At 39.8% G+C, this 17,723-nt stretch overlaps 2 protein-coding genes across 5 annotated transcripts in view; one reads left to right on the top strand and one right to left on the bottom strand.

Annotated features, from left to right (window-relative positions):
* The window catches only part of LOC309439170 (uncharacterized protein), a 60,113-nt gene extending 57,189 nt beyond the window's left edge, over positions 1-2,924 (bottom strand). For all 3 annotated transcript variants that reach the window (XM_082051357.1, XM_082051358.1, XM_082051359.1), the window contains exons 1-4: positions 2,740-2,924; positions 2,276-2,376; positions 1,834-1,903; positions 881-1,011 (exon numbers count right to left, since the gene is read on the bottom strand). In XM_082051357.1, coding sequence (XP_081907483.1) covers positions 881-1,011; positions 1,834-1,903; positions 2,276-2,376; positions 2,740-2,905 — 468 coding nt within the window. In that variant the 5' untranslated portion in view covers positions 2,906-2,924. The remainder of the gene's footprint in view (positions 1-880; positions 1,012-1,833; positions 1,904-2,275; positions 2,377-2,739) is intronic.
* A 7,880-nt stretch (positions 2,925-10,804) lies between these two features.
* On the top strand, positions 10,805-16,740 carry FGG (fibrinogen gamma chain; the record flags this gene model as incomplete). Of its 2 annotated transcripts, XM_082051368.1 has the most annotated exons (10): positions 10,805-10,879; positions 10,966-11,010; positions 11,476-11,659; positions 11,767-11,860; positions 12,939-13,069; positions 13,709-13,842; positions 13,974-14,158; positions 14,985-15,262; positions 15,604-15,773; positions 16,617-16,740. In XM_082051368.1, 10 exons carry the CDS (start codon positions 10,805-10,807, stop codon positions 16,629-16,631), a joined length of 1,311 nt encoding a protein of 436 aa, XP_081907494.1. The 2 variants fall into 2 exon arrangements, with proteins under 2 accessions (XP_081907494.1, XP_081907493.1); XM_082051367.1 differs by lacking the exon at positions 16,617-16,740 and having other exon boundaries at positions 15,604-15,803.
* Between the last annotated feature and the right edge of the window lie 983 nt (positions 16,741-17,723).

Here is a 17,723-nt window from a genome sequence, read left to right as displayed (position 1 = left end):
TGAAATTCTGGACTACTGGTGCTAAAGTAATTTCAGTAGGGCAGAAGTTTCTTGAAATGAAGTCCAAGCACTGCACACGATTTGCAAATAAAGAATCCTGATCATCTTCCACATTCAATAGCATGCAAGAAGTAACCAAGCCTACACAGATAAATAATTTGGCAAGTTACAGGCACAGATCTAACCATAGTTCAAACCTACCCCCCTCTTAACCACCATCAATGTATAAGCTGTTTTTACAGTATATTTCCAGGTAAGGCAAACACTTTTTGTGGAACTAGACTTCATACACAAAGTGTCATCCTTTAAGTCAAAAAAAGCCATATATTTCATCTCTAGATTTCAAGGATTTTTTAAAATATTAAAACTTAAATCCTCCCACTTAGTTTTACCGTACTGGCCATAAACAAAGTACTTAAAAAGAGAAAAATAGGTACCTGTAAACAAAATAACAACTAATAAAACGAGTAATGAACATTTGAACACATGGTAACTATATCACATTCAAATTTAAGAGTTTTAACACTCAGGATTATTCATTTCGACAGAAACAGTAAGTAACAGCACATCCTGGCTTCTCCTCAAGAGCAAGGAGACCTTAGGTCAGATTCACAGTTTGCTTCAGAACCATCAAAAGCAGATCCACAGTCTCAAAAAATTCACCCCCATCACACATCAAACATAAGATGTGCCCAGAATTGTTTTCATGCATTAAAAAAAAAATAAAGAGAATGAAGCAACAATTTTTAGATGCTTTTAACAGTAGAAGGCTACTGCATGAAGATACACAAAATAAGTTTCTACAGGACAGTAAATGCCATCTTCATGTCATATAGACTAAAATAATTTCCACAATGCTACTTAAGACAAAGTAAAATACCTCATTCATTAGGTCATCTCCAGCAACAACAGCTATTTTCAAATCAACACCTGCTTTCTTTGCCACCTCCTGAAGGGCAGCTGCACAAGCAAGTGGATTAATTCCACCAGCATTACTGATGACACGAACACCTGAACAAAAAAAGCAAATTAAGTTCAATAGCATCAGCAGTCACTTGTATTTTAAAAACTTAAAGGGTGCTGAAACACAAGCAAGATGTCATCTTTGCAAGGTGTCACATATCTAATCAAATAAGTACTAAAATCACATTAAAATATGAACATTATTTTATCTGTTAAAGGATCGGAGTGAATCAATGCAAAATTCTTTACAGATACATAATTGTTATAGATTATTTCTCATCTTTCTTCTATGCACAGTAGGAAAAAGCAACCAAAAAGACACAAATGATCAGGCAGACAAACAGTATCAAAACAACTACAGAAACAGTATTTGACACAAGTCATTCAAGTATCCGTGCTCTCCCAACAACGGTGTTAGCAAGGTACTGGGTACTTTGAAATAATTCCTCTTCTCTCAAGCTCAGAAAGCTGTGAAGCAATACTCATGTAAACAGAAAGTGATCAGAAGTAGTATTCTAGAACTATATGGGAATGTCAAAAAAACTTTTAGATTGCATTGAAAACGTTTAGATCTCATGTTTTAATAAAGATCTGTAAAGCGATCCTCCATTCACAAACTAAAGCTACAGAAATAAATACATGTACATATTCATAATTAAAACAAACATTTCAAATTTACACAATGGCACCATCAGATCTGCACTTCACATTTATTAGGATGGGATTTTTGCTGATGTTTAAAACCCCATTCCTAAAGGACAGCAAAATGCTGGGGTAAAAAACATCTGTTTATAGCAACAGTAGCCAAACAAAGCTCATCTAAGCAAGTGAACTTGATTGACATATAAAATCATGCAAAGAGTAGCATACCTTTCCTGTGAATATCATTTATATAAGGAGCCATTGCAGCAGAGACAAAATCTGGAGTGTAACCTAAAACCTGAAAGAATTAAAAGCTGTAACCATTTGTCATGGTTAAGTCAACGCAATCCCTTTTCTTGGTTAACAAAAACGAGAAAACAGGGAACAACTAGATCTTAAAATGTTTGGATAATGTTACAGGAAAGGACACGAATGCTTTCACTAGATGAAACAGACTATATGAAAACAAATACATAAAGGTGAGAAGTATACAAAACACAGGTGCCCCCAGAACTTGACGTGTTTTAACCAGACGCCGAGCGCGATCGGGGCGGGCGGGAGCCGGGGAGGTACCGGAGCCGCCCGTCCCCGGTCAGGGCTGCACCCACCCGGCCCGGCCCTCCCGCCGGAGCCCGCCCGGGCACGCCGGGGCTGCGCACCGGCTACTTACGGGAGACTGGGCTTTGGCGGCCGTCAGCAACGACATGGTGACCTCGGAGAGATAATCGAAGACGAGGAAATCCAGCTTCCCGCCGTACAGCAGCTGCGGCACTGGCGGGGCAGGGGAGAACCCGCCGTTAGCATCCCGGAACCCCCGCCCCGCCCCGGGAGCTGCCCTGAGCCGGGGACAGCGCCCGGCGGTCCCGGCCCGCCGCTGGGCAGGGCTGCGGCGAACCAGGCCGTCCCGCCCCTGCTCTCGGTGACGGGCTTGCGGGCGGCCCGTCCCGTCCCGTCCCGCCCCGCCAGGGCGTGCGGCGGCAGCCCCGGCGCGGCCGCTTGCGCAACGGGGCTGTTCGCGGCGCTACCAGCCGTCGCTCAGCCGGCACGCTAGGCCTCGGCGCCCCAACGACCGTCCCCGCCGCCCGGCCGGGTCTCCCCGCCTTCCCCCCGGGCAGCCACCGCCCCGCCGCCTACCTGCGGCCGCCGTGTCCCCCCAGAAGCCCGAGGCGCAGCCGATGCGCACCGCGGCGCCTGCTGGAGGCTCGCAGCCGCCGCTGCGCCGCCTGCTCCAGCGGGGCGGGCGGGCAGCAGCCCCCAGGAGCCGCGGACCGCGGCGTCCCAGCAGCGCGGCGCAGCTCATGGTGGCGGCGCGCGGGTTCGCGGGCACCGCCCCTGGCTGAGACCCGGGCCCGCCCCGCGGCCCGCCCCGGCCCGGCCCGGCCCAACCCGCGGCAGCGGCCTAACCGTGCCGGGGGTGCGCTGGGGGTGTGTGGGGGTGGCTGCGAGAAACGACGGGAGGAAGTTTCTAAACCCGGAGTGTGCTGGAGAACGTGACAGGAGCTCGGGAGTCCCGTCTGGGCCCCGCTGGGTCGAACGGCTGTGATGGCTCCAGTCCAGGACGTGCCGAAACGGGGCGGCCGGTTTGGTTCTGGTTTTATTCAGGCCCACGCTGGACATGGATCAGTGGCAGGCGGGTTTGTGGCTGCCGCGTTTCTGAGGTGCTGCAGGGTAGGTGAGGGCACCCGTGTCACTACAGAAACACCACGCATGGGGTGAGGGTTAACCTGAAAAGTGGAAAACCCATTCAGGCCAGTGGTAACATCAAATGCAGGTCAGATACTCTGGTCATGACATTTTTATGAAACATTTCCCTCCTCCCATAAATAAAAAATGCGTGTATTTAAAAATAAGGCTTTCTGTGGAAGCACGTCTTGGTTTTGACAGGAAGGGTTTCTCAGGTCCCAGACTGATTTTCTAGACAGCAGACAAGAGGTAAATGTCACCAAACCAGCAAATTCCCCAGGAGGAGCGATTTCCCAGACCCGAAGTCTGAATCGGAAGGCTGGCTTTGAACATCTACACGGATGGCTGAACATGTGGAGCAGGAGTAACTACTACTCTTATACAGTCCTAAAATTACTTTCAGCCCTTTGAAGGCAACCACGAGGCTGATGTGGCCGCCGGTGAAAATCAGTTTGACCCCCCTCAGTTGTAGAGGTACTTCAGAGTGACTCCCTGTCTACAGAAAATCCACATCATTCATCTGATAAGGCAGGACTGTGACTGAGTTTTACATGCTGATCTGGTGCAATAACTGCCAGGTCTCCCTTAACACGTACACTTTGATCCTAAGTGGTTTTGAATTATCTCTTGCAGAAGAAACAGTAATAAAATGTGGGGTCTCTGTGGAAACACTGAAAATACAACGTTCAGTGTGACATTGACAATGCTAACTGTATCATGACGAGAGGTGGTTTTACTGATGTAAAAAGTCATTATGATGAAAATATGTAAATAACTACTTTTGGAAATTGCTGATAAAGCGGCCAGTAACACTAATTTCTGATTGCAATTAGAAATTTTGCAGTTGAGAGAAGACAGAAAATAATCATGCTGTGATCTTAGGATTCAGTTCTTTATTTAGGGAGGTGCGATATTTTCCTATCACAGAAAGACCATAAAGCACCATCTTCTAACCCCAGTGCCTAAAAAGTTATAAACAATTACTGTCCTCAGTGATTAAACAGGCAGAACCAGAGAGGTCACACAGAAAAGTTGGTTCCCTACACATAGAAAGGAACTAACTTTTGATTATTAAATTATTAAAGTATTTAATTATTATGTTGAAAGCACACAGGTCTTGAGTTCCTATAAAAAAGTAAGCATCCAAACAATTAGACGGAGGAAAAAAACCCCAAATATGTTATGTATACATATCTGACTCCAGATAGCTTTATCCTAAATATACCAATGTATATTTATTGTAGCTCCTTAAGGTAAACTTTGAAGCAAGAACAAGAAATAGCACTGTCTGGTATAAAATACACAGCCATCAGTATAGCCATAAAGACAAACGCTTTCTGTAGTTAAATTTTAAAGTGTCTTCTATGTGTGTTTCAATATGGAATACATTGCAGTAAGATTCCAACATACTGTAACAGCAGGAAACATGGCTAATCCTCAGCAAGTCTTGCAATGGGCTCAAATGCTGTGTTGAAATTCAAGTGCAGTTTGCTGAGACTCCATAATCAACATGCTGCAGTCCTCACTGATTTCTGTGCTTAAACATATGCAAAATAAATGTTAATCATTAACAAAAATAATCATTATAACCTATGAATGTAAGTAAAACTCCTCCTGAAATGGGTCGGGCCAAGATTTCATGCTGCGAAACTGAATTTCTAGACATGAGAATGCAGGGCTGCTCAAACAAAGTGAACCAGAGGTCGGTAGGTGGCTGTATTTCACCACCGTCTGCACCTGCCTCACATACCAAACCATCCGTGGCCCCCAAAATTGTCATCTACTTCTGCCAGCATCCCGTGTGCTGCCTGCGCTATGCAGAGACGCAGATCTGCCCATTTCACTCTGGATGAACAAATGTATTTTATATAAATACACACACGCATACACTGCTAGGACAGTTTTGGAATCAATAAGGTGCTTTATTATTTTAACTTCTTTCAAATATTTTCATGGCATGGATTTTGAGAGCAACTGCTCATGGTTCTGCGATGGGCTGGTCTTGCTTTGTCTGAAACCATTTTAAGGCCCTTACCGAGCCTTACATACAATTTTAGCAAATTTGCATATGGATGTTTATATGTGTGTGAGAGAATTAATATCCAATGTGTATAAAATATTAAGATACACCTATTAGTTGATCTGCCAAAAACATGAGGGAAGGATTTAGGGCTGTTTTTATTATTTGCAATGCTGCACTGAAGAGACAAAGGGATCAAAGCCCATGTTCTGTTGATTCCCCCAGAAAATGTGTTTCTTACTCACTTTAGACTTGTCCATAAGTAAGCAGGCTATCTAACAACCTTGTTGAGGCTCCAACAAAATAATCCATTTTAGTGGGAAGATTAATTTATATGGTCCATTGTTCCCTACATTTGATTAGACAAATTATTTTCTTAAAATAAAGACTGAGAGTTTTCGTCATCCTTATCACTGTATCATGAGCAGTAATAATTAGCTCAGAACCTGTCATTTCATATGCAAGGTTAGGATTATTTTGATGAAAACAGAAGGAAATTTAGAGATTCTTTTTCCAGGTAGGCTTGGGAAGCAGCGTTATGTGATGGTCAAGTTGTAATTTTGAGATTTGGGGTTTTATGTGACTTAATAGATTTTAGGCAGAGTTTATTGCTCTTTGAGGACATCAGATGGCACTGTGCAGTTGTCAGTGAAGCCCAGAAGAACCTACAATCAGTACCAAGCCTGTGCGAAATTCATACACAGAGCTGCTAGCAAAAAACTTGACTGTGTTTGTGGCCTCTGTTGGGGATATGGGTCAACAATAACAGACTGTATAACTCTATCGCATGGTAGGAATTCACATCCATTGGCTCCATTGCTTAATGTACAACTTTTAAGAATAAGCCAGATTTTTAATCATAAATTGTGAGAAAGAAGGCAAAAAAACCCCAAACCATCTGGCTTTAATTTTTATGTTAGAGAAAGGAGACAGTTACAGAGTTTAAAAAAAAAAAAACACAAAAACAAACAAGCCTAAAAAAACTAAAAAAAAAAAAAAAAAAAAAAAAAACAACCAACCCAAGTTTTTTGCTGTTCATGGTTCAAATGTAGGCCAGTCTGAGATTCAGTTTATTTCAGTGACCCTATACACTTGGATTTACTTTTATTATGCCAGTGGCATTAATGTTTCAAACATAGGCCTGTGCTTCCCTCCCTATACACAGATTTGTGCACCAGTATCAAGCACAGATGATGTGTAAAGGAGATGTGAAATTCATTATTCTGCTACCATCATCCTGAATTAATATTGTTCAGAGCTAATCCTGGAAGTCAAGGCGGACAATGCAGAATACGATTTTCCAAAGCAAATATACTTTCCATGATTTTTCTAGGATTTTTCTGACAGTTAAGCTTCCTCTGGTTGCTTAAAAAAGTATTTCACAGGCCAGGATTTTATGTGAAATATATTACTTTTTTGCTGTGTTTCCTTTAATGTCACTGGAAATAAATTCCTGTCCAAACCTATAGTATCAGCAGACACCAACAAATATTTTAGTTTATTGAGTAGGCTCTGTTTTGTTTATTGAGGCTCTGCCCTCTCAACTAATTACAAAATATTCAGCAAATATTTGAATATATTACTTATCTCATTCCCACAAATTAGTGCATCTCTTTGTTTAACAGAGTTCACTGCTCTTGCCCTCAAGGTAAAGCATACATTGCAATCTCTATTTTGCAGACAGTCTGAAAACCTGCCTTTTCTAAGTGAATCAACAGTTGAAAATGATCTCTGTAAATGAGTAAAGGGAGAGAATTTGCCATGTTGCATCTAATACCTTATTTAAGACACAAACAACTCAAAGCTCAATAATGATGTTTAACTGATCCCAGGGTATGGTTTGTGGGGTTGTAGTGAGTTTAGTAGATTTTTAGCATGCGGAAGTATAACATCCCATGCGCTGGGACTCAGAAAAACCTTAGTTGATACAAAGCAATGATATATGTAACCTTCTGAACCTTATTGATTTTGTTCCTTTATATCACATTTCTATTGCTTTTAGAAGATATGTTCTCTACTATTCCTTAAGATTTGAAGGACATTTAAATGAAGTCTGAAATGTATAAAATTAAGCACCAAAAAGAAAAATGACAGGATTTTTAAGTAATAAAGTTATAGCTTATTCAAACTATTAAACACTTAGCTCATGGACATGAGGTATTTTCAGAAGTACTTTAATGATGAGGTACCTTGATTTTTTGCTTTTCGATTGTTGAATACTTTTGAAAATTTATTAGTACTAATATCTGTAATCAAAATAAGACACATTAGCTACATAAAATAATTTGGTTATTCTTTGCAGAAATCAAAGGCTCTTTTACATTGCTGTATTCTGTAGAAAAAGTGCTGGGAAAAACGGCCGCCAGAACATGAGTCACAGATGAAATTACTTTTAGCAGTAATACATCAGTGGAGTTTCCCTGCTCAGATTTAAAAATATATAATATCCTATAATTATTTAAGAATACATTCTAAAGTATCTTTTCTGCATCTATGTTGTGCATGCTGCAAAATAGCCTGTGAATTCTTTCCCGATTGGAAAGCCCAATTTGACATGAAATACATAAATTTAATACTTTTTCTCAGAACCAGAACCATTTCCAGCCTATATTTGAACTGAAGCACAGTGAATATCTGTACTGGTGTCATGAGTGAAAATAAATTAAAGCTTCAAAGCTTTTTTTTTTTTCATTTTCACTTTTTTGCTTCTGTTTGTAAAGCAATTGATTTTATAGGACACCAGCAGTATAACTTCAATACTAGACAGCTTTTTAGTCATCTCTGTTTCTCATCCTAATTATCACTCACTCATCGATTGACCTAGTGAAGGGATTTTGCCCACTAATCTGTATAGCTTACTAGTAGTACAAGCAGGATAATGCATATTGATAACAGATTGCAAAGCAAAAAAGGCAATTTTTTTCAATATTTACTTTTGAGGGGGTTTTCAACATTTATTTTTGGTATTTTTTTTTACATAAGAAAATAAACTTCTGGAGTATCTGAAAAAAAATTGCAAGTTCAAGTCAAGTCGACTGAACATTTTCAGTTAAAACAATAACAAAACCCCATTGGAAATGTCAAAATGGATCACTGAACATTTCTGAAATGGTATAGACTGATTTTTTCAAGTTAGATTCTCAAGGCATATAAGTTCAAGTAATAAGATTAAAAACCAGTTGTTTTTCCATGGCAGTCATTAGAATACTCTGATACTCAGGAACTAATTTACAAGCACAAGCTTTTTTCGTCAGATTTGTATTTCTGAGGGAAGATTTACTGTAAAGGATGAGAAGGTGTTGGATAGTCTCCCAGTGGCTGTTTACCAAAAATACTAATAAAACTGAGTTGAAGAGGCTCTTTTAAACAAATAATGAATCACCTTTACTATCTACTCAAAAATAAATTGCAAGAAAAGAGTAAACTGACTTTGAGAACTCTTCCTTCTGTGTGCACTACACAAATCATTCCTCATTTGTTACCAAATCAGCAAACAGACTTCCTGGAAATAAAAAACTGGCCAGAAAATCAACACAGTCGAATTATGTTGGACACATCTCAGGGTACAACTAGGTCTCTAGCACATTTGTTTGGTAAATGGGTCAGCTATTTTGCAGTCAGGACCAACCAAGACAAAAGGGTATGTAAGGGAGGAAAAATACTATGTAGTCATTCCGCTAAGAATGCACATTATTTTAAACACAATGAAAAGCTAGAATAAGTTATTTCTAAGGTAAAACCATAGAAGGGAGCAAAGATATAAAAGGATTCATTTTTCAAGGCTAAATGATGACCATGTAATCAGTAAAGCAAACAAAAATTTCCTGAGATTTAAATACATCATTTGCTAAGAAGTACAAGAGATTGCAACCAGAAGTACAATTAGGTAACACTTACAAGTGCAGTGTGCAGGTATTTCTAATCAGTAAAGCAATGTTTAATATCAATTGCTTCATGAATGTAAATCTATACAGTGATAATTTTGTCTAACACATGCACCTCGCTGAAAATTCAGTTTTCCTATTCCTAATCCATTTGTAGGCATAATGATCTGTTTGTTTTACCCACAAAATTAGCCAGTTAACTAGAACAATGAAATTCTATGTATGCGTTGGAATTATTTCATTACAGCCATTCTCATGTTTTATTTCTAAAATGTTAGGCTTTTTCTGTCAAGATTAACTAAGCTATTTTTGCCAGTGTTGACTGTTGTCATCTATTGTGACATTCTGAAATACTTGCCTAGGAACACAAGCCAAATTTTTCCATATTCTGTTACCAAATATTCTTCTGACAGTTTCAAGCCTATATGTACTACTGTTAGTGACAAAAGGGGAGGGTGTGTTCTTTATCCTGTTGAAGGATGAGGGATACTTAGATTGTGTTGTGTCGTTCACCTGTTGTGCCATGAGCAATACATGCTCATATGCGCTCTTGAGCGTACAGCTGTAGTTGAAACTGGGCCAGTTATTTTACAAAGTTCATACCAGCAACCTACTCATGCTGTATAGTCATATCTATCTGGACCCTGTGTCATGACGTGCAACCAGTGAAGGAGCAAAGCAATCTCAAACAACGGGTGAGCAGCTTGGCCAGGAGATTCAGTAGTAGATTCCTGAGTCCATGTTAATAGCATTAATGAAGCAACAGTAGAAAACACAAGAGCAGGTAGACTTTTACCCAGTTTTATTTACTTTATTTTCACTCTTTAGGAAACCGAGTTAACCATGTAACATGTGGAGCCATGTGCTATTGGTATCAGTAAGGACAACAGAAGCACGTTCTGCACATGACTCTTGAAGGTAATTAATGCCAGATTTGGAAGGGTAAACTTCTAGCATTGGTCATCCTTTGGAAAGGACTTTTGGCAGCCTGGCAGCTGGCTCACTGGTCATCAGTACACTTCCTGGAAAGCTGACTCTCCCATGAACAGTACTTCGGCCTCACATAAGTGTCCCACAAATTTGATTTCTAGCATCATAAATGCTCAGATTTGCTTCTGGCCATACGTGTCTTGGTGGGAAACCTTCTGGTTGACCAGATGTGACCAGATGAAAAGAGGATATTCTTATTTATTGTTGGGCTATTGGTAATTGTTACATGTAATTCAGACAGCTACTTCGGCTTTTCCATGTGCTTTTTGAGTGAAACTTCTGCCAGCCCCATCCTGAAGCCATGTATGAATTTTCTTACACTCGTATTCCTAGAAGTAGCATCTCCATGCCTTGTCTCACCTTCCCGCTTTCCCGGAGACCTTCTGGCTGGAGCAGAGATCAAGCGGAAGCAGATTCTGAAAATGGGAGGAGTAAGAGATGAGTGCAAATTCTGGGAATCCACCTCAAGCCCCTACTCCACCTCTTCCCGCCACCTCCCGCTGCCCGCCCCCAGCTCCAGCCTGCTCCCTTAAACTGGAGCTGCCCTGTGCTGGGCTGAACATTTTCGGCTGCTGACTGCAGGACTCGCACCCGGCAGTCGGCAGCGCCTGGTGGGGCAGACATGATGGTGCTGAGGTTACAGAGCTGGGCTCCTCTGGGGTCTCTCCTCTCCCTCCTCTTTTCCACCAGCATGGCGGTAAGTGACAGTGCTAGAAAATGCATCAGCACAGAAAATGCTGTTAGAGAAAGTTAACTGAAAATGGTCTTCTTTCTTCTCTTCAGTACGTTGCTACCAGAGAAAACTGCTGCATATTAGATGAACGATTTGTAAGTACCTGAACAATTTTCTTTTATTTTAAGAGCTTGATTAAAGCTTTCCTATGCTGATTATTAACTACCATTATCACTTGTAGCTTTATTTGAACTTCATTGTTATTTTCTATATGTACTAAATGCACTGTGCTTAAAAGTGTTATCTATTAATAGAGGTGTACGCTTGGTAAAAATGCAGGGAAGGCTGCACTGTTGACAAAAGTAGATATCCAGAAGACACTAGAAGTAGCAGCATGCATGCTTTTCATGCTATATGTGTGTATGTGTGTGTGTTTCACACAGTGTGAAACTAAACTGACTCTGTACATTCAAATACAGCAAACAAAATGGCAAACACCTCCCCTTTTTATCCACAGTTATTTGTATAAGCAGTGCCTGAAAGTTCCCCTGCCCATATATTCTTCTCTCCTGTTTTTTTTTCTCCTGAGACATTGCCAATTTTTATTCTTTCCTCTTTAGGGTAGCTACTGCCCAACGACCTGTGGCATTGCCGATTTCTTTAATAAATACCATCTCACTATGGATAATGAACTGCAGGAAATGGAGAGAATTTTACGGCAAATTACTAACTCCACGGGAACAGTAGAACATGTGATTCAACACATCCAAAGCCTCTATCCTCCAGAGAGGCAGACACTACCAAGTGAGAATATAATGATAACTACACAACTGAAAAATGTAGTTTGTGTAGTTTTATTGTTTTTTAATTTGCCTGATTGCAATAATTTTACACCTTTGTCTGTTTTACAGATTCAATTGACGGCTTGACTCAAAAGTCCAGGAAAATAATTGAAGAAATTATCAGATATGAAAACACTATTTTGTCTCATGAAAATACTATACAGTATGTATCTTCCACCTTTTATACCACTTGGCAATCCAAATAATTTTCTTTCTGTCCTTTTATTAAGTGCAGCTAAGGCTCCCTCAGAAAGGTTTTTTGTGCTCATGTGAACCATTGTGCCCACACTGTCCTTAGCAGCTGCCTAGCAAGACACAGAAGGATCATGAGGATCTGATATTGCATTCTCTGCTCATCTGAATAAGTCATTAATTATTCAAGGAGTGCAAGATAAGAATGTCAGGAAGCATGACAATATTTTTATTTATGCTTCTTTTGCTGTGCCAGCTACTTCTAAAATTTTTTTCTCGACCTTTGGAGATTTTATTGATATGAGTTTGTGCTGCAATGCAGAGTGTGTGCAATATTTGTACAATCATTCACTCTGTCTTATTTCGCTGCATATATCCATGAAAATCAGCTCAGTTACATTGATATAAATCATAAGTAATATAAACTCAGAGGTAGTCTTTTGTAAGTTGACAAATACAACTGAAAACATCATTAACTTTTCTAAATCTTAAGGATATGTTTTATGACCAGAATGTACAAAAATCTCCAGTTGTACAACATTATATCAAAGATGATTTATGCATTCTGACACTTGCAGCAGTTTATTTGCAGCATTTATGTTTCACAAATGCATCCATAATTAAAGAGGAATAATTTATCATTTGCTTCAGGAGAACGAAGGAAAAGTTTCACAGAATCACAGAATGTTAGGGATTGGAAGGGACCTTGAGAGATCATCTAGTCCAATCCCCCTGCTGGAGCAGGAACACCTAGATGAGGTTATATAGGAAGGCATACATAGAGATATTCATACATTAATTACTGGTTTGAGTTTTGCTGACTAGAGTCAAGTTTTGCAGAAGATTACATTTTGCATAAGGTTAAGCCTGTGCTTTCCTACTTCGTATAGTTTCCTCAACTTTAAATATTGATACTAACAAAGGCACTTCCTGTTAGAGGGGTGTATGTAGCAGCATGCTACACCGGCGGGGCACGTATGCAGGGAAACGCGTGTTACGTATTCAGAAACAGCTGAAACAACAAGCCATTCTTATGTCTTTCTGTCCAGACAGTTGACAGATACACATATATTGAACAGCAACAGGATCATACAGCTGAAAGAGAAGATTGCCCAGCTTGAGTCACACTGTCAGGAGCCATGCAGAGACACGGCTGAAATACAGGAGACAACGGGAAGAGGTCTGCAAAATGCTTCTTGTGTGGTGGAGGGTTAATCATCACCAGCTGGCATCACAGCGATGAGTTATTTGTAATCTTATGGGCCATAGATTTCTGCAGAGGCATATAAGAGTGCACGTTATGAAACCAGGGCTTGAAACAATATAGGTGTTGGGTAGATGCTCTGCAAACAGGGTATTCAGGTGGAACAGAGGTATTGCTTGTTCCATTGACTTTTTTGTCCAACATATGATTATCCCAAAATGTATGCTAAACATGAGGGACATGAGTAGAGTTTCCATGGATTTAGGACAAACTCCTTATCACATTTCTACTGAACCATCTGAAAAACATGTTATTATTCCATTGGCTTCAAAAGTGCCGTTTTTGTTGATGTAGATATTAATGCAACTACTATATTTTACATTTCGTTTGCTAAAACTCTACATGAGAGTAAATTCCTCCTCATGTTACACAAGTCCTTTGACCTTCAGTAGGGTTTTTATGGCAATTACATTAAAGTATGTGGAGTAAATAGCTAACTGTGCAACAAGGATGTTTAGATGAATTGTATTTCTTGCACTGAAAAAGTTACAATATCAAATAAATGTGAGGGTAGAACTGTACCTAGATTAATAACAATCTTTTTAATATCTTCAGATTGTCAAGACATTGCAAATAAAGGAGCCAGAAAAAGTGGTCTTTACTTTATCAAGCCTCAAAAAGCCAAGCAGTCATTCCTAGTCTACTGTGAGATTGACTCATATGGCAACGGCTGGACTGTATTACAGAGGGTATGACACTTACGTGTTATTACCATGAGCAAGCTTACTGCATCAGTACAGTTTTTATTTACCTACATAAGATACATATCTTTTTTTGATTTAGGTTTTTGGTTTTGTTTTTGTTTTTTTGTTTTCCCCAGAGACTGGATGGGAGTGAGGACTTCAAGAAAAACTGGGTTCAGTACAAGGAAGGATTTGGACATCTGTCTCCAGATGACACCACTGAGTTCTGGCTGGGCAATGAAAAGATTCATTTAATAACTACACAGTCCACTCTGCCATACACCTTACGAATAGAACTGGAGGACTGGAGTGGCAGAAAAAGGTATTTGCTTGTGATGCTCCTGAAAATGACAGCTTAAATCCTACTGCTTCTACTGCTGCATCAGTTTGTACAGCTCTCTGAAAAAATGATGACCCCTTAGACCTGCTAACATGAATAGGACACTGTTTTGGCTCCTGACCTCACAGCTATGACAGCAGTCACCCTGTGTGACTTGTTGCGAGATACATATGCATGTCTGAAGGCCACATGCTGGCAGCCCTAGTTTAGTTGGCAGAAGGAATTTGTTTCTTCTATTCAAGATTCTTCACATCTTATGCATCTTATTGACTACATGATTGTTTTAGGTCCCTTCCAACTGAACTACTCCTATTCTATTCTATTCTATTCTATTCTATTCTATTCTATTCTATTCTATTCTATTCTATTCTATTCTATTCTATTCTATTCTATTCTATTCTATTCTATTCTATTCTATTCTATTCTATATTCCATTCTCCAGGAAGGCTTACTAGCTTTGCTATTTCTTGAGACATCCACTTCTTCCTTCCACCAAGAATTTCCTCATGATCTAAGTAAGCCCAAGTATTATGAATGTGGGAGATACATACATGTGCATGTTTATATAATGTAGATCTTTCATACATCACTGAAGAGTAGTAGTCAGAAAACATCTGACACTGGAACACAAATGCTGGTCGATGTGTGTCATTGAACTGAGGCACACAATCATGCAAAACCAATTCCTTTTCAAATGCTAGGATGCCATAAATGCCTTTTTCTGCAGTTCTAACACCTATGTGTTTCTCATTTGCACATGTACTGGGAATGTAGCATGCTGATATTCACCATTCTCCTTTGTTAACAGCACTGCTGACTATGCTGTATTCAAAGTGGGAAGTGAAGAAGACAAGTATCGGCTGACTTACGCCTACTTTATTGGTGGTGAAGCCGGGGATGCCTTTGATGGCTTTGATTTTGGAGATGATCCAAGCGACAAATCCTTTACCTATCATAATGGCATGCGGTTCAGTACCTATGATAATGACAATGATAACTTTGCTGGCAACTGTGCTGAGCAAGATGGATCTGGATGGTGGATGAATAGATGTCATGCTGGCCACCTCAATGGAAAATATTATATAGGTAAAGTACCTTCTAAATACCTATGACCCAGGACACCACATTTCAGTGACAAAGAAAAATAGGTCAGTTCCATTGAGTATGTTTTACTCTCTGGTTTTCTTGAAGCTGGCATAGCGCATTCTTTGCAATAGATGTTAACACCAGCAGTAGGAACTTACAGCTGCTCTCCAGCCCAAAGTGGGAGAATTAGTCCTGTGAGAAGCAAACTGGGGGGAGAAAGGCAGTGAGCAAGGCCTGTTAGCATGCTCAGGGATGCTATGGAGGTGTTAGTACCAGAAAAATGTATAGACAGATCAACCGTTTTTGAAAGCAACTGTTTTGCTCTAACCGATGTTTTTTAGATGGTGTGTACACATCGAAAGATGCTGGTCCACATGGATATGACAATGGCATTATCTGGGCAACCTGGCGTGACCGGTGGTACTCCATGAAGAAAACAGCAATGAAAATCATCCCATTCAACAGACTGTCAGTAGATGGACAGCAGCACAACTTAGGCAACACCAAACAGGTTCGACCACAGGGCTGGGGAGATATTTAAAATTACAAAAGAACATAGGTATTGTTTCAAACACTGAGCATGGACAACTGAATAGGACACCATATCTTAGAGAAGTTGGCTTTGTTTATGTGTACACACACGCAGGCACGTCGCAAGAAGAGCCAGAGGCCACAAATGCATTTGCAAAGAGCAAGTTTTATTTTAGTTACCTCTCTACTGGGGGATATCCGAAGCCACACCTGAGCTCCCAGGCAGAGGTGACACAAGCGGGGACGCAGGTGCTGGTCAGTTCAGCCCTGCTGGAACATCACTGGGCCTGCTGAGCTCGCCTGTATTTCGAGGCTTCAGGCAGGCGCAGCCTCCCGCTCTTTGTCACAACAGAGCAGGAATCTCAGACATAGTGATAAGGTGCCTAGAGTTTCTCATAGGCTTATGTTATCTAACACAGAGATTCTACTCATCAAGCACACAAGGTCAGTAAAACAATTAGTGTGATGTATGTGCTTTTTCTACAGACAGGTGCAAGTCACTTGAGCGTATTTACATTTAACTAACCTCCTCGCCAAATCTTCCGCTATATCCCCATACAGTTTACCATTTTGTCACAGAAATATTTGTACTTTGATTTTAATATACCTTCCATATTACTATTTCTTTTAACAGATAGATTAATGGATAGTCTTGTGATCAGAAATAATCCCTTGTCTTCATGTATTTTTAAGTGTTACATTTTTAATTTCCAACTAGTATAACTGTGTTTGAACACTATCAACATGTCATCATAGCCTTATGTACTTCTTTCTTTAGAATAATATTAAAATGCACTTTTTTCTTTTTTTTTTTCTGTTTTAGGTTGGAGATTCGTAAAGGGGCAGTTTCACAAAGACTGGTCTGACCAGGGAAACAAATATCTTATATCTTAGACACTGAACTTACTTGACATTACACAGTTCAGTTTTACTGTAAAACACTGTTGACTGGAAAATGCCCAAGACTCTTCCCTGAGCAGTGCTTACCTCTGTACATGGTTATTATTTTCTGTACAAATTCTCAATAAATTTTTGATTACTACAAAAAATCTGAACTTGTTATCTGTGCTCAACTGTTGGCCAAACAAAACAAACTTTATGATGCTTGGAAGGTTACTCTGATCAAACCTGTTCGATTCAGTCATTCCTGCATTGCAGGCCAGTAGTTTCTGCTCTTTGTTTAGAGGCGAGCGTTAGAACTATTTCTCCATAAAATATGGCTTGCTACCAAAAGTTTTCATTCTGTTTTCTGATGAAATTGGTACGTGACATGGACCAAAGTACACACCAACTTGAAAGAGGCCTGGTTTACTGCTGAAGGCTACTTAACTGAGCTTACCATGAAATAATGAATACATTTTCAATCAGGATGTGTTAGGAAGTATCCTATCAATGACCAAGAACAAATGTTTTACTCCAAAGCATACATATTAACAAGTTTCTCAAAATAAGAGTTTCATTTGCTATATAGCGCATAGTATTACACTGTACAACCATTACTCCTGAATACCCCTTCTTTGTTCCTAAGTATATACAATTAATGTAATGTATCTAGTGTCGTTATGAGACCAAAAAATGATAAAATTTGCAGCAGAAATTCATTGCATTTTACTTGAATTTTCTTTTTCTAGATCTGGTAGTAATTTTCCATGTGATCCACATGAGCAAACTCACAGCACAGATCAAGAAGAGCAAAGAGTTTGCGATGCTGTCTGAATGTACTCAGAATAATTGATGAGTGCATTTGAGGGGTGCATTAGCAAAACAAATTAGGTTTGTGGATAAATTTCTCAACAAATAATACACTCCATCTCAAGTTAGTATATAAAGAAGTGAAATACAAAGTGTATCTTGGTTCTTATTTTTAGCTACTAGTGAGAGGCCAGAAGTTCACCTGATATTTCTGAATAGCACATTCAAATGCTTTATT

Source organism: Streptopelia decaocto (genome assembly GCF_964273445.1).
Source record: "Streptopelia decaocto genome assembly, chromosome: 4".
In the NCBI taxonomy this organism is placed as follows: domain Eukaryota; kingdom Metazoa; phylum Chordata; class Aves; order Columbiformes; family Columbidae; genus Streptopelia; species Streptopelia decaocto.
Note: the sequence above shows the minus strand (reverse complement) of the source record. Positions and strands in the feature narration are given on the sequence as shown.